General features: G+C 36.3%; 4 protein-coding genes across 5 annotated transcripts in view; 1 reads left to right on the forward strand and 3 right to left on the reverse strand.

The window, feature by feature from the left end:
* The window catches only part of LOC135801330 (C3 and PZP-like alpha-2-macroglobulin domain-containing protein 8), a 59,503-nt gene extending 43,991 nt beyond the window's left edge, over window positions 1-15,512 (forward strand). The window contains exons 10-19 of the mRNA XM_065314767.1: window positions 5,904-6,021; window positions 6,313-6,686; window positions 9,415-9,646; window positions 9,712-9,862; window positions 10,494-10,649; window positions 10,724-10,945; window positions 11,006-11,219; window positions 11,650-12,482; window positions 12,542-12,885; window positions 12,946-15,512. Coding sequence (XP_065170839.1) covers window positions 5,904-6,021; window positions 6,313-6,686; window positions 9,415-9,646; window positions 9,712-9,862; window positions 10,494-10,649; window positions 10,724-10,945; window positions 11,006-11,219; window positions 11,650-12,482; window positions 12,542-12,885; window positions 12,946-14,253 — 3,952 coding nt within the window. The 3' untranslated portion in view covers window positions 14,254-15,512. The remainder of the gene's footprint in view (window positions 1-5,903; window positions 6,022-6,312; window positions 6,687-9,414; window positions 9,647-9,711; window positions 9,863-10,493; window positions 10,650-10,723; window positions 10,946-11,005; window positions 11,220-11,649; window positions 12,483-12,541; window positions 12,886-12,945) is intronic.
* On the reverse strand, window positions 13,665-17,576 carry Elp4 (Elongator complex protein 4). Of its 2 annotated transcripts, XM_065314772.1 has the most exons (5): window positions 17,347-17,576; window positions 16,660-17,297; window positions 16,366-16,603; window positions 16,190-16,305; window positions 13,665-14,262 (listed from the first exon to the last, which is right to left on the reverse strand). In XM_065314772.1, the coding sequence occupies exons 1-4, from the start codon at window positions 17,432-17,434 to the stop codon at window positions 16,208-16,210; spliced, it is 1,062 nt and encodes a 353-aa protein (XP_065170844.1). In that variant the 5' UTR covers window positions 17,435-17,576; the 3' UTR covers window positions 13,665-14,262; window positions 16,190-16,207. The 2 variants fall into 2 exon arrangements, with proteins under 2 accessions (XP_065170844.1, XP_065170843.1); XM_065314771.1 differs by lacking the exon at window positions 13,665-14,262 and having other exon boundaries at window positions 16,136-16,305.
* A 1,026-nt stretch (window positions 17,577-18,602) lies between these two features.
* On the reverse strand, window positions 18,603-22,247 carry LOC135801332 (cytoplasmic dynein 2 intermediate chain 1). Its single transcript, XM_065314768.1, is given in 8 exon segments — window positions 18,603-18,805; window positions 18,868-19,196; window positions 19,257-19,524; window positions 19,584-19,728; window positions 19,785-20,508; window positions 20,511-21,417; window positions 21,582-21,785; window positions 21,839-22,247. Coding segments are annotated over 8 exon segments (2,724 nt in total). The 5' UTR covers window positions 21,863-22,247; the 3' UTR covers window positions 18,603-18,682.
* Window positions 22,248-22,534: 287 nt separating this feature from the next.
* Window positions 22,535-27,327, reverse strand: Tsf3 (Transferrin 3). The gene is made up of 8 exons (XM_065314769.1): window positions 27,201-27,327; window positions 26,370-26,575; window positions 25,906-26,315; window positions 24,897-25,005; window positions 24,391-24,797; window positions 24,029-24,326; window positions 23,568-23,969; window positions 22,535-23,516 (listed from the first exon to the last, which is right to left on the reverse strand). The coding sequence occupies exons 3-8, from the start codon at window positions 25,979-25,981 to the stop codon at window positions 22,679-22,681; spliced, it is 2,130 nt and encodes a 709-aa protein (XP_065170841.1). The 5' UTR covers window positions 25,982-26,315; window positions 26,370-26,575; window positions 27,201-27,327; the 3' UTR covers window positions 22,535-22,678.
* Between the last annotated feature and the right edge of the window lie 29 nt (window positions 27,328-27,356).

Consider the following 27,356-nt stretch of genomic DNA (forward strand, 5'->3'; position numbering starts at 1 on the left):
GCGGCTGGGAAATTTATAATTTTCGTTTTTAACCTCTCGTAGAGTGCGCGTCTCGGCTGGTGACAGTTATGAGGTATTTTGAGCCGGAGCCGCCGTCGTCTACGTGCGAGTTCAAGACGTTCACGTTATGCTCCTAGCTGCCTCTTATATTTCGACTTTTTTTTCTCTCGCTACACAACATTTTTCGCTTCTTTTTCACGTTACTTTGAACCGTCTGCCACGGTTTATTTTCCTCTCAGTTTTTATATTGCGGTTTTTACATAATAAATTTGTTACCAAAATAACTTTAAGCTCTTTTTCGAGGCCTCTATGCGGGACTTGTCAAACAAGATGGCCGACTTAACGAATTTTCTCGATTGTGCTCGTTAGTCCAAACGGGAATTAACGCGGGCCGTGCTAGTTTTTAAACTTTGCTTTATCCTCACTTGTTTAGAACGCAAACCTTTACCCTTTTCAATTAACTCTCGGCAATCTCGCTGCCAACTTCGGCGCGGCTTTACTTTCCACCGCCGCGGATTGATTGACAACCGAAAGTTGGAAGGTTTTCGCTACAAGGTTTTACAAACTCGTTTGCACGCTGCGACTGCGACCGCAGGCCCTGATTTTCAGGCGCAAATCTTGCCCCAAGAGGTTTTTGTCATTCTCTGCAAGGTTTTAACAAAAAAGTAATCATTAAATCAGCAAAAAGTTTTCCAAGCAAAGCGAAATTTCGTATTTGAAAATAAGTTAATTAGTTTTTTACTGAAATCCGTTCAGAAGTAATGATTTAGTGCCTCAAACAGTTTAAAAAAAAATTATTTCTCTTACAAAATTTTAATTTCCAATATGTTTCACTATAGTTAGTATAATATACTGTTAATAAATTGAAAACAGTATATTAAATATCAAGTTGGACTTTTTGTCACAAAGTTTATTAAAATCGAGCATAGCGAGCGTGACTACAGCCCGTGACTAAAGTACTTTAGTCACGGCCTTCCCCAACTGTGTTTAAAGTACCGCTTTTTGTGTTTCAAAATCTGGCGCTTTAAAGGTGAAAGTAGAAAAATTAAAATTTCTGTTATCAGTGATTATGTTAAAATAATTGCTTCTAAAAAAATTATTTAACAAAATGTCAATAAGTTAGTTTTTGTCAAATCTGATATTCCCGTCTGATAAAACGAATTTCGTCGGCGCTGTGGTAGGATAAATTTCACGAACCAACGGATCGCGAACTTCATTAGACACGACTATCTACTTTTATCGTAATGAGCTTACTCTCGGCGCGCGAGAGCGAAATTCGCTCTTCTCACTTTTACACGCGCCGGTAAGTAGAGCGATATCGACAAAGTCTAGACTCAAGACTATGTATTGTGCACAACAAAGGCACCACCGAAACCGAGACAAGAGGCACTTGGTTGGCGAAGCCAAACTATTAATATTTCGAACGTTTGTACTTGTAATCAGCAGCAAACAAACAATAAAATTAAGCACAACTGTCTTGCAATTTTATTTTATTTGTGCCTGACATTATAAAGTAAATATAATGTTATGTTGTTGTGTTTGTTATTATTTACATAAAGTGAACAAGTGTGGGTTTTGAGTTGGCAGTTTTTATGCGCGAATATGAAAACAACACATTTGTCTTGGTTTTAATGTCAATAAGAGCAGCTTAGCGCCATCTCTGATTTATTTATATAACGATAGCAACTATGAATTATTCTATAATATAAAAATGAATCTCAAAATCTGTTTGTAAACGCATAACTCAACAACGCTTTGACCAATTTGGCCATTTCTTTTTTTTAAATGTTCGTTAACGTCCAAGGATGGTTTACATGGCGAGAAAAATTCAAATAATTGCCGGGGAAACCCAAAAGACAGCCCTTTTCTATAGAATAAAAGTTGGCATTGAGATTCAATCATAGTTATATTTAAATAGTTGAATCCGAGATGACGCGCTGAAGTGCACTATTTGCAATTCTTTCTAAATAAAATTACGAATCTTATTGATAGAATTGACACATACTATGACTAGAACAAGAGAGTAAAAACCAATTACATTTTTATCACTATTAAAACATTCATAACGTATTTTATCCGTTTTAAAGTTAATTTTTTGAACACTTAACTCATGTTTTCCAAGCTATAATTTTTGTTTATGCTCTCATTCAGCAAAAATTGCTTTAGCCGATATTGAAGCCCAATTTTTTATTTGCTGTTTTTCACTCGAAATAGGAAAATAAATTTAACGTTGTATATTAATTTTTATTTTTTAACATCAAAAGTGACTTAACCCCAACTTAACTACTTTAATATTGTCTAGAATTAATATAAGCGAATTGCATTCTGCGTAAGTTTGCGGTTTCGTATAATCGCACGCGTTGCACTGACATCTTTAAGACGCTCACAACCCTCACAACCCCTCGACGTCCTGGTGTGCTTGTCAGTGTCGAAATTGGCGGTCGAACATCTGCCACCAAACCGGGCTCTACTGCCGAATCCAGCTGCTGCTTACAATTTCTATTTTCGCTCCCCTTACTTCTCGATAGTCTTCTCGCAGTCGCGCCGTTGGCTCGGACAAGATGTAAGTATCGAGGAGCGAATGCATAGCAATAACCACAAGGACTGCATGACAAGCAGCCACTGGGCTGCCGGCCGAGGACGACAAATAAACAAGTCGGTCGCGGTGTGCTCGAGTTTCCAAAGCGTAACTTCCTACTGAAATGGGGTCCACTTTTAGACGAATGTGTACCACATTCAGAGAGTGCTTTTGACTTTAACTTTATAGAGTCAGTGGGTATACATTTACGTATCTAGGGATTTGTCAAAAAGTTTATTGACCTAGTTTACACTAATTAGTATAATATTATAAAAGGAAATCTGTGTATGTTTGTTATGCTTTAACACAAAAGCCAGTGAATAAATTTTTATAAATTTTGGTACAATAATATTTTAGATCATATAAAATAACATAGGCTATATTATGTCACTAAAATATAATTTACAGGGTGTAAAAAAGAGATGAAAATTGGTATGTAAATTAATAATAGTTTTAGTTATAAAATTTGAATACAGATGGCCCTAAAAGGCATTATTAACAATTTTATTTGATTTTTTTATTAAAATTTACGCGAAGCAAAAGTTTGTATGATATTTTTATTACTTTCATTTGTGAATACGTAATCCATTGTATATTTTAAAATATTTATTTATAAAATTCTACGTGATTTTATTGGATTTTACAATTTTATATGTTAAGTTAACATGTTTTACCCTGAGGGCATCTTCATGCCGAATTTTATAAATAAATATTTTAAAATTAGTATGATATATAAATAACCATGATTGAAAATCAACAAAAACAACAAAAATCGTAATATTTCTGGTCCAAATTGAGACAAAAAAAAGACTAAATCCGATTTGACAGTCACTGACATGGCGCTAATAAGAGAATTCCACCAGCTGTCACGCTTCGATCCCTCGACAACGACAGCTCCTCCATCCAGCCAACTGCAGCCGCTTCCGCTTCCGAGTGTTTCGATATTATTATTAATAAGCCGGCTTAAGTTTTCGCCGCTTGCACTGCGTCCATTTGGCCGGTAATGGCGCGCAATAAGGCGATTATTAAAACGTTTTCGATTCCACGCAGAGAATATTAATGCTGTGCCGATTGGGAACTGTAGCAGATTAAAACTAAAAATGTTTTTCCAGACTTAGGGGACTTTTGCTCGCGCCGATTTAATCGAGCGATTTTCATCCGACGAATAAATATATGTGTATATATATATAGAAAGTTTGCGCCCGAACTGCGTGTTAAGCTCTGATTGTTTATTGTGCCTGGCTTAACCAGGTTTCTTAAAACTGGCAGGCGGCAGTCGAGTGGAGGAGAAAACTTTGCTCGCAAATTTTCACGTGGATTATACGCTTAAACTGTTGGAGTCTGTTCATCGGTTAAATTATTATTGTTCGTGCCGGGCGTAAAAAGACGTTAATTAAGTTGATCAGTGCTTCATTTGCATTTAGAAGAAAAAGTTTTATGTAAAATTTTTTATAAATAAATATTAATGAATAATTATTTTCTAAATTGAATTAGATGTTGAAAGTTCTCTTTTTATTTAAAAGCGACATGACTAAAGCATTAAGTGGAATTGCATTTGAACATTGTGCATTCGTCCGGGTCGAGGAATGCTTTCGATTCGACGACATTCAATAATAAATCACTACCAACTGCGACGAGTGCGAATTTCGCAGCCACGGGAGGCGCACCAGATGCCTTTTCATTATTTCGACTCGCTCGCTCGATCCTAATTACGAACTTTGCGACGCGGCGAATGCAATAAATGCATGTTTGACATGCAGTCATTGAATTGTTTCCGGGTGTAGACTACGTCTGTGCATGCTGCGGCTCCTCTTCAATAGTAGGATTAATGTGGTAAACATCAATTCTGACTATTCAAAGCTTTGCAGCCAGCAGCACAATAGTGACTATAATCTCTTTTTCGACATTGCCAAAATTGTAATGCATTCATATTCATAACTCCAAAAATGCTTTTTACAATTTAATAATATGTAAATTTTAGGAATATTTAACATATGAACAAATTTTATAAATTTTAGCATTTATTTCCAATATAACTGGAAATTTTGATAAAATTCATTCGAAATTTCCATTCCAGTTACGAATTTATTAGTTGGATATTAACGAGCAGCTTCCGCATGGCCAATCACAATGACCGTACACCCCCGGGGCTAAAACGTAAAAACAAAGAGCGCAATATACAAAAATACGTCCAACAGAGGGAAAAAAAATGGGTGTCGCAAATTGCGCTCGTAATTTCGTTGCCCTTTATCAACTCGACGCTTCCGCGCTTTGACTTTCATCCTCGCAATCGTGCGCACGTTCATAAAACTCCCTAATAATAGTTTTATAGGTCATCTGCTTTTACGATATCCACTGCGTTCATTATCGGCCGGGTGCGAGTTAATGACCGTAATAATATCGAAGGAAGCAACCCCTCCTGCGCGGAAATTGACGAAGGGGTGCGCGATAGAATGAAAAATTTCCTGTTGGTTTTTCTTTTTAAATTGACCTGCGATAAGGATCTCCATAAAGATGGAAATTGATGCATTTGAAATTTACATTTTATTACTCTCCAAAGGAATATAATTTAATATCTGCTGTATTAACTTTCAACTACAATCAAAATTATACTCAAAAGATGCATATATAAATAATGCAGAGATGAAATGTATGCTCTATGACCTCAAGAACCTTCTGTGAAAGGTCTGCGTTTGCGTATTATAATTAGAAGCAAATATTTGCGTTAGATTAATATCGCGCGTTCGTATCTTTCCATCTTTCGTTTGCCTACGTTTGATTGTTTGATAACGGTAAATATTGTTCGTGTTTCGACTTTTTTAGAGAGTAAATTATTATGATGACCTTGATATTTAAACATAACTATTTTTCAAATTATACAACAATAATATAAAAATGAATTGCAAAATTTGTTGGTAAGCGCATTACTCATCAACGCCTAAACCAATTTGGCCAATTCTTTTTTTAAATGTTCGTTAAAGTCCAAGGATGGTTTATACGGCAAGAAAATTTTAAATAATTACCGGGAAAACCTTAAAGACAGCCCTTTTCTCTAGGATAAAAGTTGGCATTGAGATTCAATCATAGTTATAGTTAAATAGTTGAATCGGAGATGGCGCGCTAAAGTGCATTATTAGCAATGTTTTATATAATTAATTTCTTTAAAATAAAATTGCGAATCTAATTGATAGAATTGATACATACTATGTTTAGAACAAGAGAGTAAAAACGAATTACATTTTTATTAAACACTACCGGGCAAAAGCTAGTAGCTACATAAAGCATCATAAATACTAATTATTATTATGTTTGTTATTGTTTACAGTTTCAATGTGAGATCTGTAATGGCGCCTGTCAGTCAACTCCTGGTTTACTACATCACCCCACAGGGTGAACCCGTCAGCGATGTGATCAGCTTCGACGTTAAACTGCTACATCGACAGGTAAGTCAATGTATGGCAAATTGCAAACAAGAAATCAAAATGGCGGAACTCAACTTACCTGGCTTACTATACAGCTAGTAATCTAGTAGAAAGGAATAGTGAATAATATATTAACATACGCACAAATGCACCGCGCTCACAGTAAATCACATCATCAATCGTCCATAATACGCATTTACGCAGCCGGAGTAATCAGTAATCATGTTAAATCTAACGTTTAATTTGTAAACTGCATTTGCCTCACGTCACTACGTCGCTGTACATTGAGTTGCATACATTATATATGTCTAGGTGTATATTATGATGGAAGAGCGCGAATGGTGGCTACCGAATCAAGCCCTTGACTTGGAGGTGATTGCGGAATCGTCGTCGTTAGTCTGTCTGCTTGGAGGACGATCTGGTGGCGGTAATGATGTCCGGTTTGACCCGCGCATCAGTGAAGAACGCTACGAGAACAGTATCACTGGTGAAGTGGACTTTCTGGAAGCAGGAGTGTCGTTCTTTCAACGGCAGTGTGTTAAACACGATACAGGAATGTCAGCAGTGTCATACAGGCAGCGAGGATCCGGAGCTGGACCTGCATCAAACCGGAGGAGACCACCGGAGAGTTTAGTCGGAGGCACAGCGTTGGATCAATTGTGGTTATGGAAATGTTTTAATTACACGTAAGTTGAAAAGTTGAAGAAAAGTTGTTGTAACATCATGTATAATACAAAATGGTAATAGAACGCTTCGGTTTCGATTTATTTTTATTTATTCCGTGTTATCGCTTTCACGGAACATTGTGACCGGCAATAAAATCGTCCTTGTGGGTTGTAACTGCGCAGGCAGATGGCGTCGTTTGAGGTGGGCGCGGGTCACCATAGTTCCCTGGAGAGCAAGTCGTAAAAAATGTCACCTTTTAATGGCGGGCTACGTGTACACAACAATTTATACAGAGTGTTTAAAAAAATCAATAAAAAGTCAAAAATCGTTAAAATATTTGGAATTGTTGGGCATCAAAATAACTCTGTTGCACCACAAGTTACATTTTAATAACTGACCGAGTGCAATTTAATGAAAAGGTTCTATTGAACGATTTTAACCCGCGATTTTTTTTTTCATGAAGCTGTTTGGGTAATTGCGTATGTTACACGTGATGCTTGCGGCGCAAGCGGAAATCGTAAAGGAATTGTGCAAAAATTGAAAAAATCAAATGCCCGCCAGCGCGAGAGCGCCAACACCAAATGAACGAAATTGTTTTCCGCTTCGTTTTCCAACTGTTTTTTTCCAACTCAGATAAAACGTTCAATTCACACGCAGAAAAAATTAATTGCTTTGCGAACGCCCAGGTTTACATCATTTGCTTCGCTACTAAAAACTAATTTAGCAATTTTACTAATAAAGGCGTTTTTATTTTTTGTTTCGAAGATTTTGAATTCAAAAAGAAAAGCTAAATCGTAAAGTAGCATATCGTGCTTGAGTTATGGATGACCGCGGTCTCGTAAATCGCCCTCTAAGCTCGCCTAATCGCGTTGCAGACATTGTTTGCTTGCCCCCGCCCGACTATCTTTCAACCCTTGATGCACGCACAGCACACCAGCGCTTCTCTCCCCTTTGAAGCTAGCCATTTCCGCATTTCTCAACCTTTATATTGCGACGAGATTTATATAGCGCCGGGACCACCCCATCGTGTGCGCGAAACGAAATTAACAACATTCCGATGTCGACATGTCGCATTCCGCCATCGCCATTAACCCTCGCCACTTATTAAGTACGTAATAAACACCACCAAAATGGAGGATGAACTGAAACAGTAAATTAATCTAATCACAAGAGTAACATTCAAAATATCCAAAGATATTAATAAATTGATATTACATATTTTTTTTAATATTTTATCAAAAATTGCCTTCAAATTGTTTAGATTCTTAGCAATTTCTTGCTTTTTCACAAACAACACTTTTCAAACTATTGCACGGTCCATCGTTCCATTCGCTTGTATTCTTCGTATCAGGAAAAGTATGCGCACAGTGTTCAATATTGCCAGCGTTATCTGGTTGACCTTTTAACCAATGTGTATAAACAAACGGTTGTCCAGTTGATGCCCATACGTATGTTCCTTCTTTGCCTAAATCGGTGCCACCCAACCAAAATGATGCACTTTCCATGCCTAAAAAGTTTTTTTTATAATAATAATGCAATCTTTAAATTGAGGCGACAAGCAAGTGTTTACCAGCTTTCTTTATAGTATTCTCCAAAGTGTCCTGTTCACTTTGGCTATTGACCGTCGCCAATTGCAATTTTTGTCGAGCACAATGTTCAGACGCTTGGAACCAATTTAACTTATTATTAAACATACAATTATTAACAATTACAACGAAATATATATTAATAATATATAATTCAATATAATTCGTACCCAAAGGTTCTTTGTTATGTAGTAAGTTTTTATAAAACTTTGCTGCTGATGGGAAACACTGAACACCGCCAATAATAAGCAAATTAACTTCATTTTGACAATGAGTAAATGATATTTTTCCATTTTGTGACTGCTTATATGCAGTTTAAGTCAAAGTTAAAAATATATACTAATAAATTTACTTCCACTTATAGGAGTACTTATGGCATGTTTTATGGGTAAATAATTATGTTTAAAATGCTATTTTACGATTTTAACTTTTGCTAATTCTATAAATATACGTATATAATGATAAGTTCATTAAACAACTAGCTTTTGCCCGTGATTTCGTCCCGGTAGTGTTTAATAAAAATGTTGTTTGTTTTCACTCTCTTGTTCTGGACATAGTATGTGTCAATTATATGAATAAAATTCCCAACTTAATTTTAAAGAAATTAATTATATAGAGAATTGCAACTAATGCACTTTAGCACGCCATCTGGGATTCAACCTTTCAAATTTTTCTCATGGTAAAAAACATTCTTGGACTTTAACGAACATTTTAATTAAAGAATTGGCCAAATTGTTCTAGATATTGTTGAGTTATGCGCTTACCAACAGAATTTGCGATTCATATGTATATTATAGATGCTGCGTAGCTAACAAATATAAATCGAAAATTTTCTCTGGCTTTATGCCGACTCCTTAAATATGATTCTTATTTTAAATGTAAACAAATATAAAATGCAAAATAGTGCATCTTTGGTTTGGTCAAAAGTACTTTTAATCCAAAATTTACAAAAATTGGGCAAATATTCCACCGTGAAAGCGTTGAAAGCAAAGAAATAAACAAATTTACATTTATATTTATAGTATATGTTTGAATGATAAAAATTGATTACTTATTATTACTTATTACTTACTTATTAATTTACTACTATACATAGAATACATTTTTTAGTTTAGTTTCAGTCCTAAACTAAAAATCTTTATTTTTGTTGTTCTTTTTACAGTGCTGAAATAGCATCCTCTGGTCTGACAATCACCGGCCCATCCGAAGCGGGCAAATGGTCCCTTTGGGCATTGACCGTCTCGACCAACGGCGGGTTGCGCTTCTCCGCTCCCGTGAATATTAAAGTTTTCCGCCCGCTGCAAGCCGAATTCCATCTGCCTCCAACTCTGCGAGTGCGCGAAACCTTGGAAGTCGATATCAAAATTAGCAACAATATCAACTCCTGCATGGATGTAAGCTCATCTCCATTAATTACCTTCTCCCCATTATAATTTGTTTACATTGTATTCCTATACAGATTACAGCTTTATTGGCATTGAGTGAAGGCGCTCAGTTTCTCAGCAATGGTCTACTCTACGTCACGGAGAGATTACGCCTTGGGCCTCAGGGTGCAACATCCTTAGTGGTCCGATTACTGGTCACTACACCAGGGCTTAAAAACATGACAGGTATAGATAATTATTTTGAGTTATTAATGCTACGCCCGTAATAAACGCATATCACAGATTGAATCAAAATATTCGTCGATTCAATTATGCTGATGCAGTGAGTTTATAATTGCAGGACGTGTGATTATCGATTGACGCAATTATTTCTGACGATTATGACGCTTTAATGAAGCCGGGAGTGCGATGCCGCGACGCGCCCCCAGAGAGTGCACAATAATCCATCATCAATTATAATTAACGTACTTTTGTTTCCGGGGCATTCAGCTTCCAGCGCAATAGTTGCAACCCAAGCGGATACTCAGAAATAGTTTGAATATTAGTTTATTAATTGTGTGCGCATTATTCACTTCATTCATGTGCATACTTGTCGGTTTAGTAATTGTAATTAATTTGATAGAATAAATATACAGTGTGGTAATTTGAAAGGAAACTTACACACTGCGTAAATATTTACAATGAGGCAATTTTGTTCGATTGTGGATTTCCTGTTCACGTTGTGTTCAATCCTTTGCTCGAAAACAAATAAACGAACAGAAGAAGCTTATTCGCTTCACTTTTCGTAGATTTTCTTGTTTTTTTTTTTGTTTTGAAAAAATAAAAATTTTATTTAATATAAACATGAACATTTCAGTGGAAGTCAATGGTTATAGCAGTCCTTCCTGTGATGGTACAGAAGGTGTAAGTAACACATCTCTAGCTGGTGCAGTGGTACGTTCTGGAACTGTCAACGTGCTTCCCGAAGGCGTAGTGAAAACCGACACGGAGAGCGCATACTTTTGCGCCAACGGTAATGACGTTATTTGTACCAAATGCCCGCAATTTATTGGAAAGCTATAACAATTTGTTCCAAATGCTGTGCAGAGAACATGATCATCTCAACGGTGGACAGCTTCAAGTACGAATGGATCGGCGCGCCTCGGAATCGCGATGGCATCATCATGGAAATCAAGAGCGACGGCGGCAAACGATCAGGTCCCGTGCATGTCGCGCTCGCCAGCAGTCATCTGCCCAACGACAAGATGTACAAGATCACGCTAGGGGCCGCCGAGAATACGATAAGTTGGTTGGGACGTGGCAAGCATGGTATGAATACGAAATTTCCTCATAAAACTCGTCCGAGTAGAAAAAAATATAATGTTGTAGAATATGATGTGCAACTTGTGAGCATTCCGACACCGGGCATCCTCTCACAGGATGAATGGCGTACATTTTGGTTAACATGGGAGAAGGGAATCATCGCATTTGGGCGCGGCTCAACACTGATGAATCAGACACTCTTCAAGTGGAAGATGGACAAGAAGGTGAAGATCCAACAGATCGGCTTTGCGTCTGCATGGGGCAGCCTTGCCGAATTCAGGTAATTACCGCACGCGATCAATCACATTGTGTTGGAAGCATTCCACGCAGGAGTAGTGCGTTTGTACGCAATTAAAGCTCACACGCTTTGTTTCGCATCGTTCAATTAAAGCCGCCGCTGCGGAGAGAAAACTGCAAACTGCTTGCTGCTTGGCACGCCGCGCACGTTTCTTTCGTTCCGGTGGTTTTATTTGGTGTATCGGGCTGAATTTGATTGATGATGCGGTGTGCGAGCGAAGGCACGCAGAAGAAGAAAGCATCGATCTATCGACGTCGGGGCAGTTTTCTTTGTGCAGGGCGATCTTTCAAAAGGCTTAAACTAGATTGATAACATCTCAACGATGCGCTCTATACAAGTAACAGTTTCTGAAACTTTCCTCGAAACTAAAAACTTGGCCCAGTTTGTTTATCCAAACTTGTATTCCTTACAGAGTGTGGAATTTCAACGATGAATCAGGATTCTCGCAGGTTCTCCATCTCGACACGCCAAAATCTGTAGTTCCAGGTTCGGAGTCTGGGGAACTTCAGATTTCTGGTGGTTTGGCATTGCCTACATTTACTAGATCTCATCAAACCGGTGCACTTTCTGATACACTCTCTACTCTTACCAATTTACTTGCTCTGCAACATATGGGTTCGAAAGCTAATGAAACGTTGCGTCAAGATGCTTTTGATAACCTCCCGGGACAAATTCAGACTATGCTAGCTTACCGCAAGGAGGACAACTCGTTCAGCGAGCATCAGATGTTAGCTAGCCATAAATCCACGGTGCAAGTGCTGGAAGCGCTCACCAAAGTGCAGAACCATTTCGGCATTGATCCGGAGCTAATCCGTGGCGTTAAGAAGTGGGTTCAACTGAGGCAGGAGGACGATGGCAGTTTTGCGCCCTTGAAAGCGGATCTCAAGTATCCGAACGCAAGCGGTATCGCCCTTCACGATGTGGTGGAGATTACCGCTGAGACAGTGATCGCGCTCTACGAGATTGGGATTGATAACGATGCGGATGCCGATACGGTGCAGAAGGCGAAGGTTTATCTAGAGAATGCGCTACCTAATCTCAAATCGACCGAAACTATTGCAGCCGTCACGCTGGCGTTGTTGTTGGCGAGGAGCGCCACAGCTTCATGGGCAGTGGAAAGATTGAGGAACATTTCAACTTCGGATGATGGAGAATTTGGATGGCCACATGTTGTACCAAAGAGGGATGCAGCTGACTGGTTGTATGAGTCTGAAGCAGGGAAAACTCTAAAAGAACCTTTGATTGGTAAGTTTATTAATTTACTTTTATTTTTATTGTAATAATAGATAAAATTACGTTTATAGCTACAGTAGAGGAATACAAAGCATCACTGTATGCATTGTCGACATTCTGTCTGATTGGTGATTTAAAATTCGCTGAATCAGTCACACGGTATCTCTTCTATCGCTCGCATATGCTGGACAAACATGGCGAATTACTTTATCCGGCGGTCAAAGCCTTTGGACGGTATGACGCTCTTGCAAAGGATAAGCATCGGTCTCTGACGATTTCTCTCGCTACGTCCGGAATGGAGCTTACTGATACACTCGAATTGAAACCTGATAAACTACCAGATATTCTACATTTACCCAGTTTACCAACCAAAGTGTTTGTGTATGCAACTGGTGCTGGATGTGCAACAGTCACTGTAAGTTCAAATCACAAATTGAGTTTTGAATAAAATTTTAACTACATTTTAATATTTTAGGGTAAAACAATGTATTCCACATATTCTGCGTTGAGTACTACACCTTTATTGGAACTCTATTCAGCTGTAGTGCAAGAAATTCTACCAGATCGCAGCTCTGTTGAGGAAATTGAAGGAAAATCACCAATGTTAAAGATAAAAACTTGTTTCCGTTGGAAACATCCCCAACCATCTGGGGTGCTACGCATGGAAGTGGCATTGTTTTCCGGTTTTGAGCTGACAGGAGCGCCGCCATATTTAATAGACCCTATGGAAAATATGGCCGAAATGGAGCATGGTTATAACGCAAACAATTTGTGGTTTGTTTTTGCAAATGTTTCCTCTGCATGTCCGGTTTGCGTTCAGTATTTAGCACGAAGTGTCTACGTCATTTCCTCGCTGAGACCTGCGTACGCAAAGATCTACCCAGCTAACAGAGAAGATCTTGCTGCCGAAGCATTTTTCCACACACAAATTGGCAGTCCATTGTTGCAAGGTATTACCGAAGATGATTTGATTACATGGTTTGGAAAGAATTCGACTAATAACAGTGAAATACTCAATGAATGTATTACAAAACAAGTGACAACCACACCTGCGCAAAGTGAAATTACTGAAACAACAGAAACCACTACTCTGCCTACTGATATTGTTAAAATAACAACCAGTCAAGGAGCAATTAAAGAAGATTTAAGCGTTACTACATACACAATCAATGTGGATAATAATTCAATCAGGAATTTGACCAAAGATCGGTTTTTAATTGAACCTACAGCAGTGCCAATAAAACTCGTAGCTACAACTGTTTCCAGTGCCACGACTGTTACTAATATGGCGACCACTAATACAGTAACGCCCTCTGTAGTACAAAGCACAGCCGCGCCAATAAAAAGCACTAAAACAGACGAGATTATTGTTCAAGGTAAAGACGTGGAAGTCTCTACCATTCCAGATGCCAAAATCGAAGATAATTTAATTGAAACGCACGACAGCAAGCCAATCATTGATGCCAAAATGGACGCCACCGAGGTGGATGTCATTTCGGTCACTAACGAACCGAATCAACTCATCGTTGACCTCAACGTCCAGCCACCAAAGCACATAAACACCGAGAAACTGCCTGAAATTCCGGCGGAACTAATCGAAAACGTGCCAACGACCGAGGAGCCAAAAGCGACGTTTGCGCCAGAACTGAAAAACGATCGCTACGTTCTTCTCGACAAGGAAGCTCTATGGGGCATGCTGAAGGAAGTCGTCGACGACGAGTTACGCAAGAGCAATAGCAAACTGTTCGATGGAGAACGCCTCAGACGTCAGGGCTACTCGTAAATAACAAACCTGAAAATGTGATCCAACATTGAGAAAAATGAAAGACTATTAAAGACTATTTTACATGTTGCATGTTTACAAAATTGGACGCAGTTGAATGTGAAATTTATGAACGTACACACCAAGTTTTGTATATAGATAAGATGGCGGCCAACTAGCTGCGACCACGTAAAGCTTTCACACAATATTTGTGCCAAAACCAAAATATGAGACACTTCTTTCGAACAAAACACTTCCCACTAGAGCACAAGACCTTTTGTAACATATATATTACTGTAAATATTTTTAGGGAGAAGAAGCGCAAAAGAAAGTGTTACCATTCCGCCCAAACAAGAAGAAAAACAAACATAAAACTGTACAATGGTGCCAAACCGGAAGTGAAGAAAGTTTTTAAAAACCCTGATGGGATTGGAGGTGCACGACACTTTTCTAAACGTTTACTTGTCGAAACATCGAATTTTTTAATGTACGCCAAATAGGTGCGAGTATAAAAACTTCTAGTTAAAACGTATTGTACTACTCTAAACATGAAAATGCTACACACACAGAAATGTATTTAACGGAAAGCAACAACACCTCTATGATGAAGCACATTTTGTAAATACATTTTCTCGAGCCCTTGTTCCGTCACTATACTATATACTTATAAATATAAAAATTAAACGTATAAAATTAATAATAACTATATATTTTATAAATATTTGCACGTCAATTCATTATTACTTGTATCGATATAATATCTAAAGCCAAAAGTCGATGTTGACGCCAAAAAAAAAACCTAAATGATACGCGCGTTTACGTTGGGTTTAGTTTTGTTCTTAACGTCAAACTAAGCTCAATTTAAACAATCAGTAGATGATTAATATTACTGTAATATTAAATACCTTAGAGTACACTAAATACATGAACCCGTAACGATAAGAAAATGCGTCAATAAAATCGTATTTATTTGTAAATAACTCGTAGGATGCGTGCGCTCAATAAAGCTAAGGAAGTAATCAAGTTAAAGCAAGTAAACAAACATGAACATTACACAGAAGCAATATTAATGATTCTGTTGCGCGAGTAGTGACAAGTTCAACTTGGAGCAAAGCATGTGAAGATGTGTAAGAAATAATTGATATGTGGCTGCGTTATTAGCTCTATTTTAAATACACGATTCCACAGAAATGACAAAAAGAAGTATTAATGTATTCATGTCATATCAATGTTAATAAAATTGCATTTAAAAAAATAATAAATCTATGTTCTTTACTGTATATTTGTTAATTTAATTTGATTTGGTTCAGAATATAGAATGCAGGAATATTTACGTTAGTTTCTGCAATTTTTTGTAAACAAAGCTTGTTTTGAAAGGAATAATTCAACCGAAATGCTTATCTTATTATGGCAAGCATGAAGAATTAAATACAAATAAGTGCATTCTAGCGCTATCTAGGAAGAAACTATGGAACTATATTCAAAAATGTTATCTTGGTGCATTGGTTTTTGCAAGCAAATGGCCAAATTCAGTCTTGAAGTTTTAAGGAAATGATTCATACAAGCTATTTCTATTATACTCCAATAGAAAAAAGAACTTTGCAAAAATTACAGTGCAAATGCGCAAAATTTTGGAAAAAATAGTACATTTTGACAAGAATAAGCACTTTTCAGAATTTTGCATGCAAAAGAGAGTCAAACACTATGAAAAACATTAAATTACTCTCAAGTTCTCAATTTCTACAAGAAAAAATGTTTTTAATGCAAAATTTTTGAAATCTGAATTTTTTGTCAGATTTGACAAGAAATTTTTTAACGGCTCAGAAGTTGGTAGCAATGTGAAAGTAGTCAAAGTAGTTAGAAGTAATGGCTCTTCAAGTATGTCATAAATATTTAAATTCAATAATTTGTGTATAAATTTAATTAAAGCACCAGTTCTGTTTTCGTTATTACTTACATTGTGAAAATAGTTAAATCAAAAATCAAGTGGCGTTTTTGCCGCGCCAATTGTTCCACATCCACCGGAAACTTGATGCCGCTTTTGTTTCTCATCTTTGGGATCCAAATCATAACCTAAAGATAACCAAAATGAACATAACCTATATGAATATAACATTTAAATTCAAGACTCACCAGCGGGTAAGTAAAATTTCTCAATACATAACTTCTTTCGAAGTAATTTAAACGTATAATCAACTGCACCCGGATGTGAGGATAACAAAGAATTAATGGCTGCTAATTTGTCAATATAGAAAAAGCCATGAAAATCAGATAAAACTTTGTTTTTCTCATAGTGTGTGCCTGAGAATGAAACCAGTCGCAACGCTATATCGCACGCGTTGATTAAACGAGCATTATATATCTTCTTTAACTAAAATTAAAGTAAAACCTTGTGAAATTGATATAATGTGTACAGATTTCTCTTACTTTTTCATTTAAATGAGTGGGAATCGAAATCATTGCAATTGCAAAACAATTCCTTAGTATACATCTTAAAAAATACATAAACTTAGCCAACTCATCTAAATCATCCCACATGAGTGTGCCTAATTGATGTATACAAACTCTCAAGATGTTTTTGTTGCTAAAGTTACCATCATTAGCAAACTTTGAATCTTGTACTAATTTGTTAATATGATTTATTACAGAATTCAAAGTTTTATTCTTAAAAAGGTTTTTATCTTGGCCTAACAAAATATTGTCTTCACTGAAACACATATGATGATTTGAATCAATATCTTGACTTGGCATTGATTCAGATAAATCATAATAGTGTCCAAATATGGATTGTGCTTCTTTTTCATTCGTTGGTAAATTCTGATATCGAAATGCAATTTTCATCTGTTGATCATCTTGTTTATTGTGACCTTTGTCTTTTGGCTGTTCTTTAGCCAAAGCAGGCAGATTCTTTAGTAATTCATTAGGATCATGATCCAAACTAACTGTTACTGAATGTTGACCACATGCAACACCTTCCACAAGGAAATATTTCAGTAGAGTTTTAGCAAATATTCCATGTTCATCTTCTTCTATAAGTGTTATTGATCCAACTGGTATACCTCCACCTAAAAACACAATAGTTATTAAATTTTACAACAATATTTTAATAATTACCTAAAACTTTATCTAAACTAGGAACACCAGTCGATACCAACAACTGTGAGTTCAGAGGATTTGCTTTAGTTCCTGGTATTCCAACCATGATAAAAGAATATAATAATAATTTATTATATGTTCTTAAATATAATTACAGCTGTTATAGTGTTTTAGTTAAATTTTATTAAAAACAAGTTGCTTTTATTAAACTTTAACCTGAAAGTTGTTTAGTATTTGTATTATCCGCGAGATGTCGATAGTATTCATGTTTCATGTATTAAACGGATCTAATTTTTAAAGTCAATGCTTGAAGTTGAAGTTCAGTCCGTTTTTGTAATTTTAAATTAATGTTGTGATACAATCATGAGTGTAACGTCCAACTCTTTTGATGACCAGTTGGTTGATTTGATATGCGTGAAGAAAACTACGACTTCAGTACCTCGCTTACCAAATTTCCTCACTCAAGTCCTTTATTCGATCCAATCGATTCGTCAGAAGCGTGGACGCGGTGGCACACTTGGTGAAATCTGTAGTTTTATTAAAATTCAATTCGGAGCTACCGGCGATGTACGAAGTCGTGTTGAAACCGCCATTAACAAAGCAATAATTGATGGTTTCATCATCAAGAAAGACGGACAACATATGGCAGTTACACCAGTTGCACGAATGCAAAATGCTACTACGACTCGTGAAAAACAAGCAGTTATACGATTGATACAGAAGATATTTCTGTACAAACCAAACATGCGAAAACCCACAGGACGTTCAGGCAAACGCGAATCACCATTCAGAAATGTTTCAACTGCCACGTCACCAATTCCACGAAGAAAAACAGTATCCAAGTCAGCAGTTTGCGCAGTTCTAACAAAAATTGAGTCAGTATTGATGAAGCATCTTGCAACCCCTGATGATGATGATGATGATATACTGTGTCCTCCTCCATCTCCCCAAGCGAACCATGTCAACAACCTTTAAATAAATCTGATAACAAAGAGTCAAATATGAAGAGATCGGATATGAATATAATCACGTTCGTGAAGCCGAAAAACCCGGCCAAGCGAGCTTTGAATAACACAGCTGATGAAACTTGCTTAAGTTCAAAACGTGCCAGGTTCAGTTGTGAAAAGAAAAAGCATCTCTCAAACAACTCGAAAGATTCAAAAGATTCAAGAAATTCGAAAAATTCGAAAAGTTCACATAGTTCTTCCGAAAATGCGCATCGATGTAGAAAGTCTGATGCAAATTCAAGATTCGGAAAAGACTCAACAAGATAATTAAACGTACATCTCAGTTTATTTCAAAAATATATCTAAACGCGTATAACAAGTTGATAAACTTTGCAAATCAAACAAAATCATAGTTTCTGCACGTAGTTATTCAGTTTGCGAAGGTCGCCTGCATACACTTCGACTTCTTGCATTCCGTGCTCCTGATTCAAGAGATGCAGATGGAGTTTACCATCTCCGGTAACCACAGCCTACAAATAATCACATTTGACGCAATTAAATTAAAGTATTACAAATATATGTAAATGTCTACCATATAAGACGTTTCAGACTTGAGTGGTGATACTTTCAACATCTTTATCCTTTCCTTCAAATGCACCGTAATCTGCGGAAAGAGTTCGCTCACACTCAGATCCCAAATATTAATATTATCATCACGGTCAAGTGTGTAAAATATGCAAGGTCTGTTTCTCGACCACTGAATCATCATGATGGCGGCGTCAGAGACTTGATTACTGATAGTCATCAATGGTTTCTCAAACTGTTTTGTGTGTAGAATTACTTCGCCTGTTTTACACCCAGCGAGGAAATAATTTGAGTTGTGGGGGCATCCTTCCAGAACATTAACAACCGTAGAGAGACCTGATATAAAATTTGAAGTTTAATTATTTTGCTTGTATTGAAAATGTGTTATTTTATTACCAGTGTTATATCGTCTTGGATTAGTTCGAGTTCCGCTCACTAGTGAATGTAGAATGACACCAAAGTTGGTAGAAACGTAAAAGTGATTCGGATCACTTTGACTAAGGCACAAATCGGTGCATTGCAGATTAGTATCAGTTTGATGTTGCACTCCAAGTAGAATTGTGTTGTTTCTGACTAAAGATATTCGATTAAGACCCAAACTTTCCGTGGGGGAAACGATCAATTCCCAGATAACAACTTTTCCACTTTCATTAAGTGTTATAACCTACAAATCAATATTTGGTTATATTTTCAACACTGATCTTAAAAAACTTGAGAAATTACTTGAAAATCATTAGATTTCAACGGTTTGAAGCATAAGACTTTAACTACCATCTCCGTAGAACCAAAGTCTACATCTGTCAGGTAACTAGGAGGTCTAGAAGTATGGTTATTAACGTCTTCCAATAAGTCCCAAACAGCCAAGGACCTTTAAAAGAATAAATGTTAGTGAAAAGTTTCCCAAATTGTCGTGAAACAATTTACCCGTCTGTGAAACCACCAAAAATTAATTTATCATTGTCCAAACCAAATGTGACATCGCTTATTTCTCCATACGCAGTAAAATTATCCTCTGGGGTTGTGGGTTTTAATAAAGACCATACAAAACCTTGACTTCTCATGTCTTTTTGCTCATGCACCGTAATAATCTTTGGATTTTTATTAGAATTTGAGAAAGTCACTGATTTCGTTGGTCCTATCTCTTCTGTCGGCAATATTAAGTACCCTTGACTGAACGGGAACTTCCCCGAAGTCATCTCAGCCTTATTTCCGTATTGATTTTCTTTCAACAGTTCCGTAATCAATTTCTCTTGCGATTGAAGAAATCTTTGTAGATTATATTCATTATATTCAAGAATATGAGGTTCTTTTAATAGATTTACTTCTAGTGTATCACTACCCACTCCCAACAATTCTTCTTTGAACTGTAGAGGATTTTTTGATTTGGTAATTTTATCGATAGGAAACTGTGTCCATTTATTCACACAATTTATCACATCAGTTTGGATTTCTTCGTCTATTCTGTCATCACCAGTCTGTGAAGCAACTTGGGTACTATTCCTGTTACCGAAACTTTTTATAAACACATCGTAACTCTGCGCGGGGAGATCAAAGAGTGTGAAATTTTGTTGGTCTAAACGTATCATACTCATAAGTTCTTCACCGCGTTTGTTCATTTTCTGACGTGCTTTTATAATCTGACGTTGTTTTTAGCCTCGGCAAAATTAACAAACTGCAGGGATGATTTCTGTTCTTCAAAACCTTCATCAGATAATGAAGATAACACTGGTTCGTGTTCTTTAATGCGATCCAGGACTTGCTTCCGTTTAGGTTCGTTGGAATCATTAGGCATGTCAAAATTACCAGAATCCAATTTACGTTCTTCTTCAGCCGAATTGACTCGTCTGGGTGGTGATGGAGTTTCTTCTTTAGTAGGTTCAATCTCATCTTCATCAGATGAAGTTTCTTCTCCTTGCGTAGACACATCCAACGGATCAGAACTGGAAACATCCGAAGCATTTGACACAACAGACGCTTGTGATGATGAATTGTATTCTTCAAAATCCGAAGCGTACGAATCAAAATCATCTTCGTAGTTTTCAGTATCATCTGGCTCTTCAATAGTCTCTGTTACCACTTCGGTGTCTGTTTCCATCTGCGTGCTAATAGATTCCGCTATACTTGCCGTTTCAGTTTTGTTCTTTGCTATCTTCTTCAATTTATTAGCTTCGGGACCTGCTATGTTGGAACTAACAATACTAGGCCTTTTCAAAGTTGCCGTTTTTGGTCTTTCTACTTGACTACTGCTACTGGTATCAGGGGATTTTACATCACTTGATTTTTCCGGAGGTTTTTTAAGCTTTTCACGCATTTCCTTCTTTATCACAGACAAAGGCTTGGGTTTCTGTGTAACCGGCACAGGCATTACTTTAGACTTGACACTATTAGATCTGTCAGAAGAAGATTCCCTTGTTATTTTGTTTTTAGGTTTGGATGTTATTCCTTTGGATACAGCTGTTTTCGTAGAACTGGTCAATGATTGTTTAATTTTAGGAGACGCTGTGTTTAAGGCTTTGGTGTAAAGTGATTTATCGGGATAATATTGTGATTTAGATACCTGGAAACAAACACATAAATAAAATCAATAGTGATTAGAGTAAGTCATGAATTTATATTGATGGGATGAAAACATTAGACAATTATCAATCTAATTAGAGTGAGTTCAAGGTGGTTGACGTAGGTTTGACCTTACTGACAGAATGATTGGCGTTTTATTATTACCCTGCTACTTGTTGGACTATTAGACATGCGTTTCTTGACCGTTGCATTGGTATTTCCACTCGAGGTTGACGCTGTCGCCTTGAGCACACCATTACTTGGCGACTTCGATGAAGTTTTTGATGTTACCGTTTTTTTCTTCTCTTCTTTGTCATCATCTTTTCTTCGAACAAGCGGTTTACTAGTTTTTGTTTTAGCTGCGACATTCTACAATTTTACATAGTAATATATTATTTAAATAAAATTTAGACTAAACTTACCGATTTCTTCAAGTTCGTCGACATGGAATCGACCACCACCGGTTTATATTACTTCTTCTTGTTAAATATTCCAAGTAATGGTTTTAATTACGTTAGGTTATGATAATTTCTGTTTACACTGACTGTAGTCAACGATACAAACAATCATCACAATGCAATTGTTACTTTTCACAAGCATCACATTACGCTAGGATTGATTCGAAAGATTTGCACTAGAAAACGTGTCAAAAAGTGGACCTTACGTATCAAGTGGGTCAAAAAGTTTGATACAAACAAGCGTATGTGGGACGTGAGCAGGGGGTGGAATATCACAGTTGGGCGTAAGCAACGCGTCGACCCGCGACTGGCGGGTAGCTCAAACTGAAGTCCATGGTGGCGTCGACGACGTCGTGGGTCGCGTGACCGGCATTACGTTTGCATGAAATAATCGATAGTTGTTGATTCGTAACCCAACTGCGGGTGGAACGTAGTAGCACATAGTATTTACATTATCTTTTAATTAAATGGTGACATTAGAGGATCAATTACAACATTAAAAATGTAATAATTATAAAACATAAGCAAATATTCTGTAATTTATAAACACATTAATTAATTACATGTGAATAAGTTTTATTAACACAAACACATTAAAATCTATTGTCCTGCATTCATTGGAAATATCAGCGACAGGCACGAGTCATTAAACGTTGAGAATCAATAAAATACTATTTTATTTTTTATGAATCATTCATACATTTATTTGCATCTCACATTTATATTGTAATAGGATTCATATGGTTCTACAGCTCAGATTTGAGGTTATATTGTAATCACAGCCGATATAGCTTCAATTAAAACCTACAACAATAATAAAATAACTACGGATAATGCTAAAATAGATTTAAAATTTAAAATTTTCGTAGATTTCGAACAATGCATTGTTGCATCCAAAACATTATCATATTCCCTGATCATTTTGTCCGAATTTTTCGCATTCGCGACAGTTCTAAGACGCATTGTTGCATCGTGGAATAAAACATTCGATTTTCCATCGAATATATCAAACATTGTGAATGGTAATGTAATGCTTTTGTAATTTTTACCAAAGAGATTATCCAATTGTAAAAATACATCCGTAGCGTCTTTAATCCAGAGTGCAGTTTTATTTTTCAATGTCATTAGTTGACCAGGCGGCGCCCATGATAAATGGCACGGTTCTTTATGGCAGAAAACGCGAAAATTATTACGATTGATATTATAAGACATTTCGCGCGGATCTTTGAAGAATTTTTCATAGTTGTTTAGTGATAAAAATGCAACGTCACCAAGGCCTTGATTTAAACATCTAATTGCACCGTAATCACCAACTAATTCTTCTGTGTCTGCGGATTCTGAGTCTGGAGGTGTGATCATATTATTATGATGTCCAAGACCATGTGGTAAATGCGGCGCAGTTATAGAAGAGAAAAAGTCTACAAACGCGACCTCTACAGGACATTTGTTAAGAAGATGGCGACTATGTAACGCGTGCATGGCTGAATTCCATGCAATTCCATCATATGATGGGAAACATGCTTTGGCTCCTTGTAGATCTTCAAATTTGGTGTATCCAGAGGTGGTTTTTACTATTCCCACTGTGAGATATTTATCACTATCGCCGACTGTTTCATACAGGAGTGTTTTGAGGTTAAATTTCCTAAAAATCAAATTTTAGAGCATATTTTGAGGTTTAAATATTATTTTTTACCTTTTTGCTATATTAACATAGTCAGGTTCAACTAGGACTACATCCGCCGCTCCAACTGTGATTGCTTCCATGCAATGCGTAACATTATCCGCTTTAATACAGTCAAGATCCGGTTCAACACCATAGACAGCAGCGGCTTCCCTCATCCAACCACATTTTGCATTTTGTAGAATAGAAGTGGTACACATTCTAATTGTTCTTGGTGGATGACAACCCGTAAAACTATTCGCACTCAAAAAGCCTGGTGCTTCTAACATGTAACTATCAATGGGTTGAATAGGATCCAATGGTACTATATCCTGTTTAAAAGTTTGAATGAGGGTTAGAAGAGCTTGTTGCCATTCGTTGGCTTTGTTGTAGTCTAATGTTGATAAAAACTTTTTAATTTCAGAGGCTTTTTGTCTAAAAATAAAAAAATACAAATAATCACTGTAGAAATTAATTATTTAAAGAAATATTACTTTTGGGCACCAATAACAGGCCATGGTTTGACAACCCAGACACATGGGTTTCTCGATGTGGCATTTACCGGAATTTTAGTACCATCTCTACATAGGTAACTATAACCTTCCGGGGAGATACTGATTGAACCTGGGGTTATCCCAAAATGTATTTTCACGTCATCTAAACGTGCCCAACTGATGTCACCCACACCATCAGTAAGACAAAAGAGTGGACCACGACGGCCCCAATACTTATCATTGGTATTGCATCTTGCAGGATGGTCACACAATTCACATAGATTCGGATAACTTTTTTCTAAACATAAATATAGTCAAATTAATATAAATATCCAAATATTTATGTAGATATGAAAACTTACTGAGTTGTGAATCCAAATTTGGATCATTTACCCAAGGTCCAGCTTTACAAGCAGTTTTAAAGAATGTTGACGATGATTTTATTCTGTTTTCTGTGAGGGTAAGTGATTGGTCACAACTTTGTGGTATGGTAGTAGACTCTAAAAAGTTAGTAATGATATTCGTCCAATCCGTTTCATATCCATATCCTGGATGGCAGAAATTTTTATCTTTCAAATCATGCACGGAATTAATTCCAGACTCATCGCTAACTATAGCTACCACTTCATATTCATAATTCTCTTTTGAAAACTTCATTTGATTTGTTAGTAAAACATCCACTTCTGAATTGGTTGCGGAAACTAAATCTTCAGGTGTAAACACGGAAAAATCAACTTTTCCTTTGGATATTCGTCGTAAACAATCCATTCTAAAATCATAATGATTGGCTTAACAATGCATGAATCCGGTTTTTGGAAATTTTGATCAGTTTTTTTTTGTTTGGCGTTTATTCTATTCGTTCACTTACCTGTCGATGCCGACAACACATTCAACTTTACTTTCCGGTCTGTCCAGCGTTGGGCAATGCTTCGCTGCTTTTTTGAATCCGCCGCGGCCATCGACGACGCAGACCCGCACTGTAGACATTTAAATATTTACTAATTAATGAAATATAATGTAAACAAGAAAAACGAAAAGTCGTATAACAAGGTAAACAAGTTTGGTTTTCATTATTTTAAGTATTAATCATTCTTCATTGCTTAATATTTACACCATAGTCTTCATAATATAAACGAATATGCCTAATTACTAGGAACTTTCCAAAAATATTTCTTACATTGTAATTTTCAAAGAATTTACAATGTACTATTAACTTATTTGTTTATAACATGATGTTACAAGTTGGATCAGTGTCTAATAAGATGGTAAACATCACATTTTTCGGTTGGTTGATCTCGGAATTTAATTGTTGATACAAGGCAGATACATTTCGCGTGTATCGGACGCCCGGAGGTGTAACCTTCAGATGGATAATATTACATTTCGATTATGAGCGCGCATCTGCGTCCGCCATGTGACGCAAAGTTGTTTATCTTTTAATTTGAAATACCAGACATCACGAAATGATATTTTGTTAGAAACAGGATCACAAAATTGAATTATTGATGAAATTTTAATTTAATTAGAAATACAACCTATATTACATGAATAAAACTAAATTTATATACAGGAAAGAAAAAAGTGTTGATTTTAACACTTATATGCAATATAATTCAATTGTATTAATATATTTGGTATCTTAGAGTCGATCATGTGATCAAAAGTGAATCTTGCGTATAAATTTGTTGAATAAGATTTTTTAGCTTTCAAAATTTAATATTTTATTTTAGTTTTTGTTTTAGCCATAAATGGAGAGTTGAGAGTTGAGGTTAGTGAAGATAGAGGTTAGTAAAAATTAGTAAAAATTAGAAGACAGTTGTTATTTCACGACAGCTTCAAACAACTTTAATAAATTAATTTTTATAAATAAAACTTACATTTATTTCCATAACTTGATCCAATAACGACCAAAATAAAGAACACAAACATGCAATAATAAATTTTTAACTTCATTGTTCAATTTATTATTTATCAATTTATCAAATTAAGAAAACAATTTAAAAAAAGTGATTAAAACTTCACATAACTTGATTAATCCTTAATTTAACTTCGTATTTTTATTATTCCTTTAATTAAACTTAAATTTAACCTTGTTGGTCTCTTCGCGAACGCGCACTCTTCGCGTGACACCGTCCGACTGTAGAGCGCAAATTCAATCCAACATGTTCCTAGACCGCTGCAGCCACACTTGTAAATTAATCGCCGTGTGCGTTTTTGTTCGAAACTCATGAAGGACGTTTGACCCGCCAGCAGACAAGCCGGTCGTCTCGTTAATAAAACGATTAAGCTGTTTAATACACTTGCATATCAAAACACGTACTAATTTTAATATGTTGATTACCTGTGACTAATGGTAAATACGTATGGATAAACCAGAATACGTGCCATCCTTCATACTCGTAGTGTTGTTGATGATCGCGAGCAAGAAAGACTTGGAATTTCCAAAATATTCCGATTGGATTTTGTGTTTTGGGAAAGACCACTTAAGTGGTTTTGCAATTTCTCGAAAACTCAGACTTGACGGTCACACAAATTGACTTTCAACACCTGCCAACATGTATTACCTATAGTATATTCATGCATGTATTAATTAATAAGAAAAAATACATAGTTAAGTCATTGCCAATAAAATTATGCGCGGATTTCCTTAACAATCATGTATTGACGTGCACGAAGGAAGATCAATTAAAATGTTATAAATTTTATATCTAATCGTTATTATATGGTAATGACAGCATACATCAACAACTTACATAAATCATGTATGTATAAGATTATTTACGACTTTTTAGAATTCATTAAAAAAATTTCATCCAAAGCAACATAAATCTACAATCGCTGAATTACATCGAGTAATAATTCGATACTACACCAACAGATGTCGCAATCTATCCTAAACCACACATAATTTGATATTTTTTACACATTTTCTAAAATAAACTTCGATCAGTTACACAGAATGTCCCGATTTAATTAGACGCATCATGCATCATGTTCAAGGATGATCTAATCAAAACAATCTTTGTTGTATATTTATATTTAGCTAAAAATAAACGCTTGACTGCGAGCGCCGCATGAAAGTGTGTTATGAGAGCGAGAATAAATTTTTTAGACGGGTGAGTTCAACACACCATGCACTAACGCAGATTTTGAATTCTAGTCTATAGCTCACCAGCTTAAGTTAAGGCATATCACGCCATAAGTACGAGTGCGGCAGCCAACGGTGTCAGTGCACTACCGCAACACGATGATTGAAACAATATCAAAAACAAGTAAAGCCAGTTTTGCACTCAAACTCAACGATACGGAACACACAGCTGTGCACAAG

This window comes from Atheta coriaria, unplaced genomic scaffold, assembly GCF_025399875.1.
Source record: "Atheta coriaria isolate IRGN ID8LTWV9N9 unplaced genomic scaffold, Caltech_Dcor_3.1 hic_scaffold_10_pilon, whole genome shotgun sequence".
Lineage (NCBI taxonomy): Eukaryota > Metazoa > Arthropoda > Insecta > Coleoptera > Staphylinidae > Dalotia > Dalotia coriaria.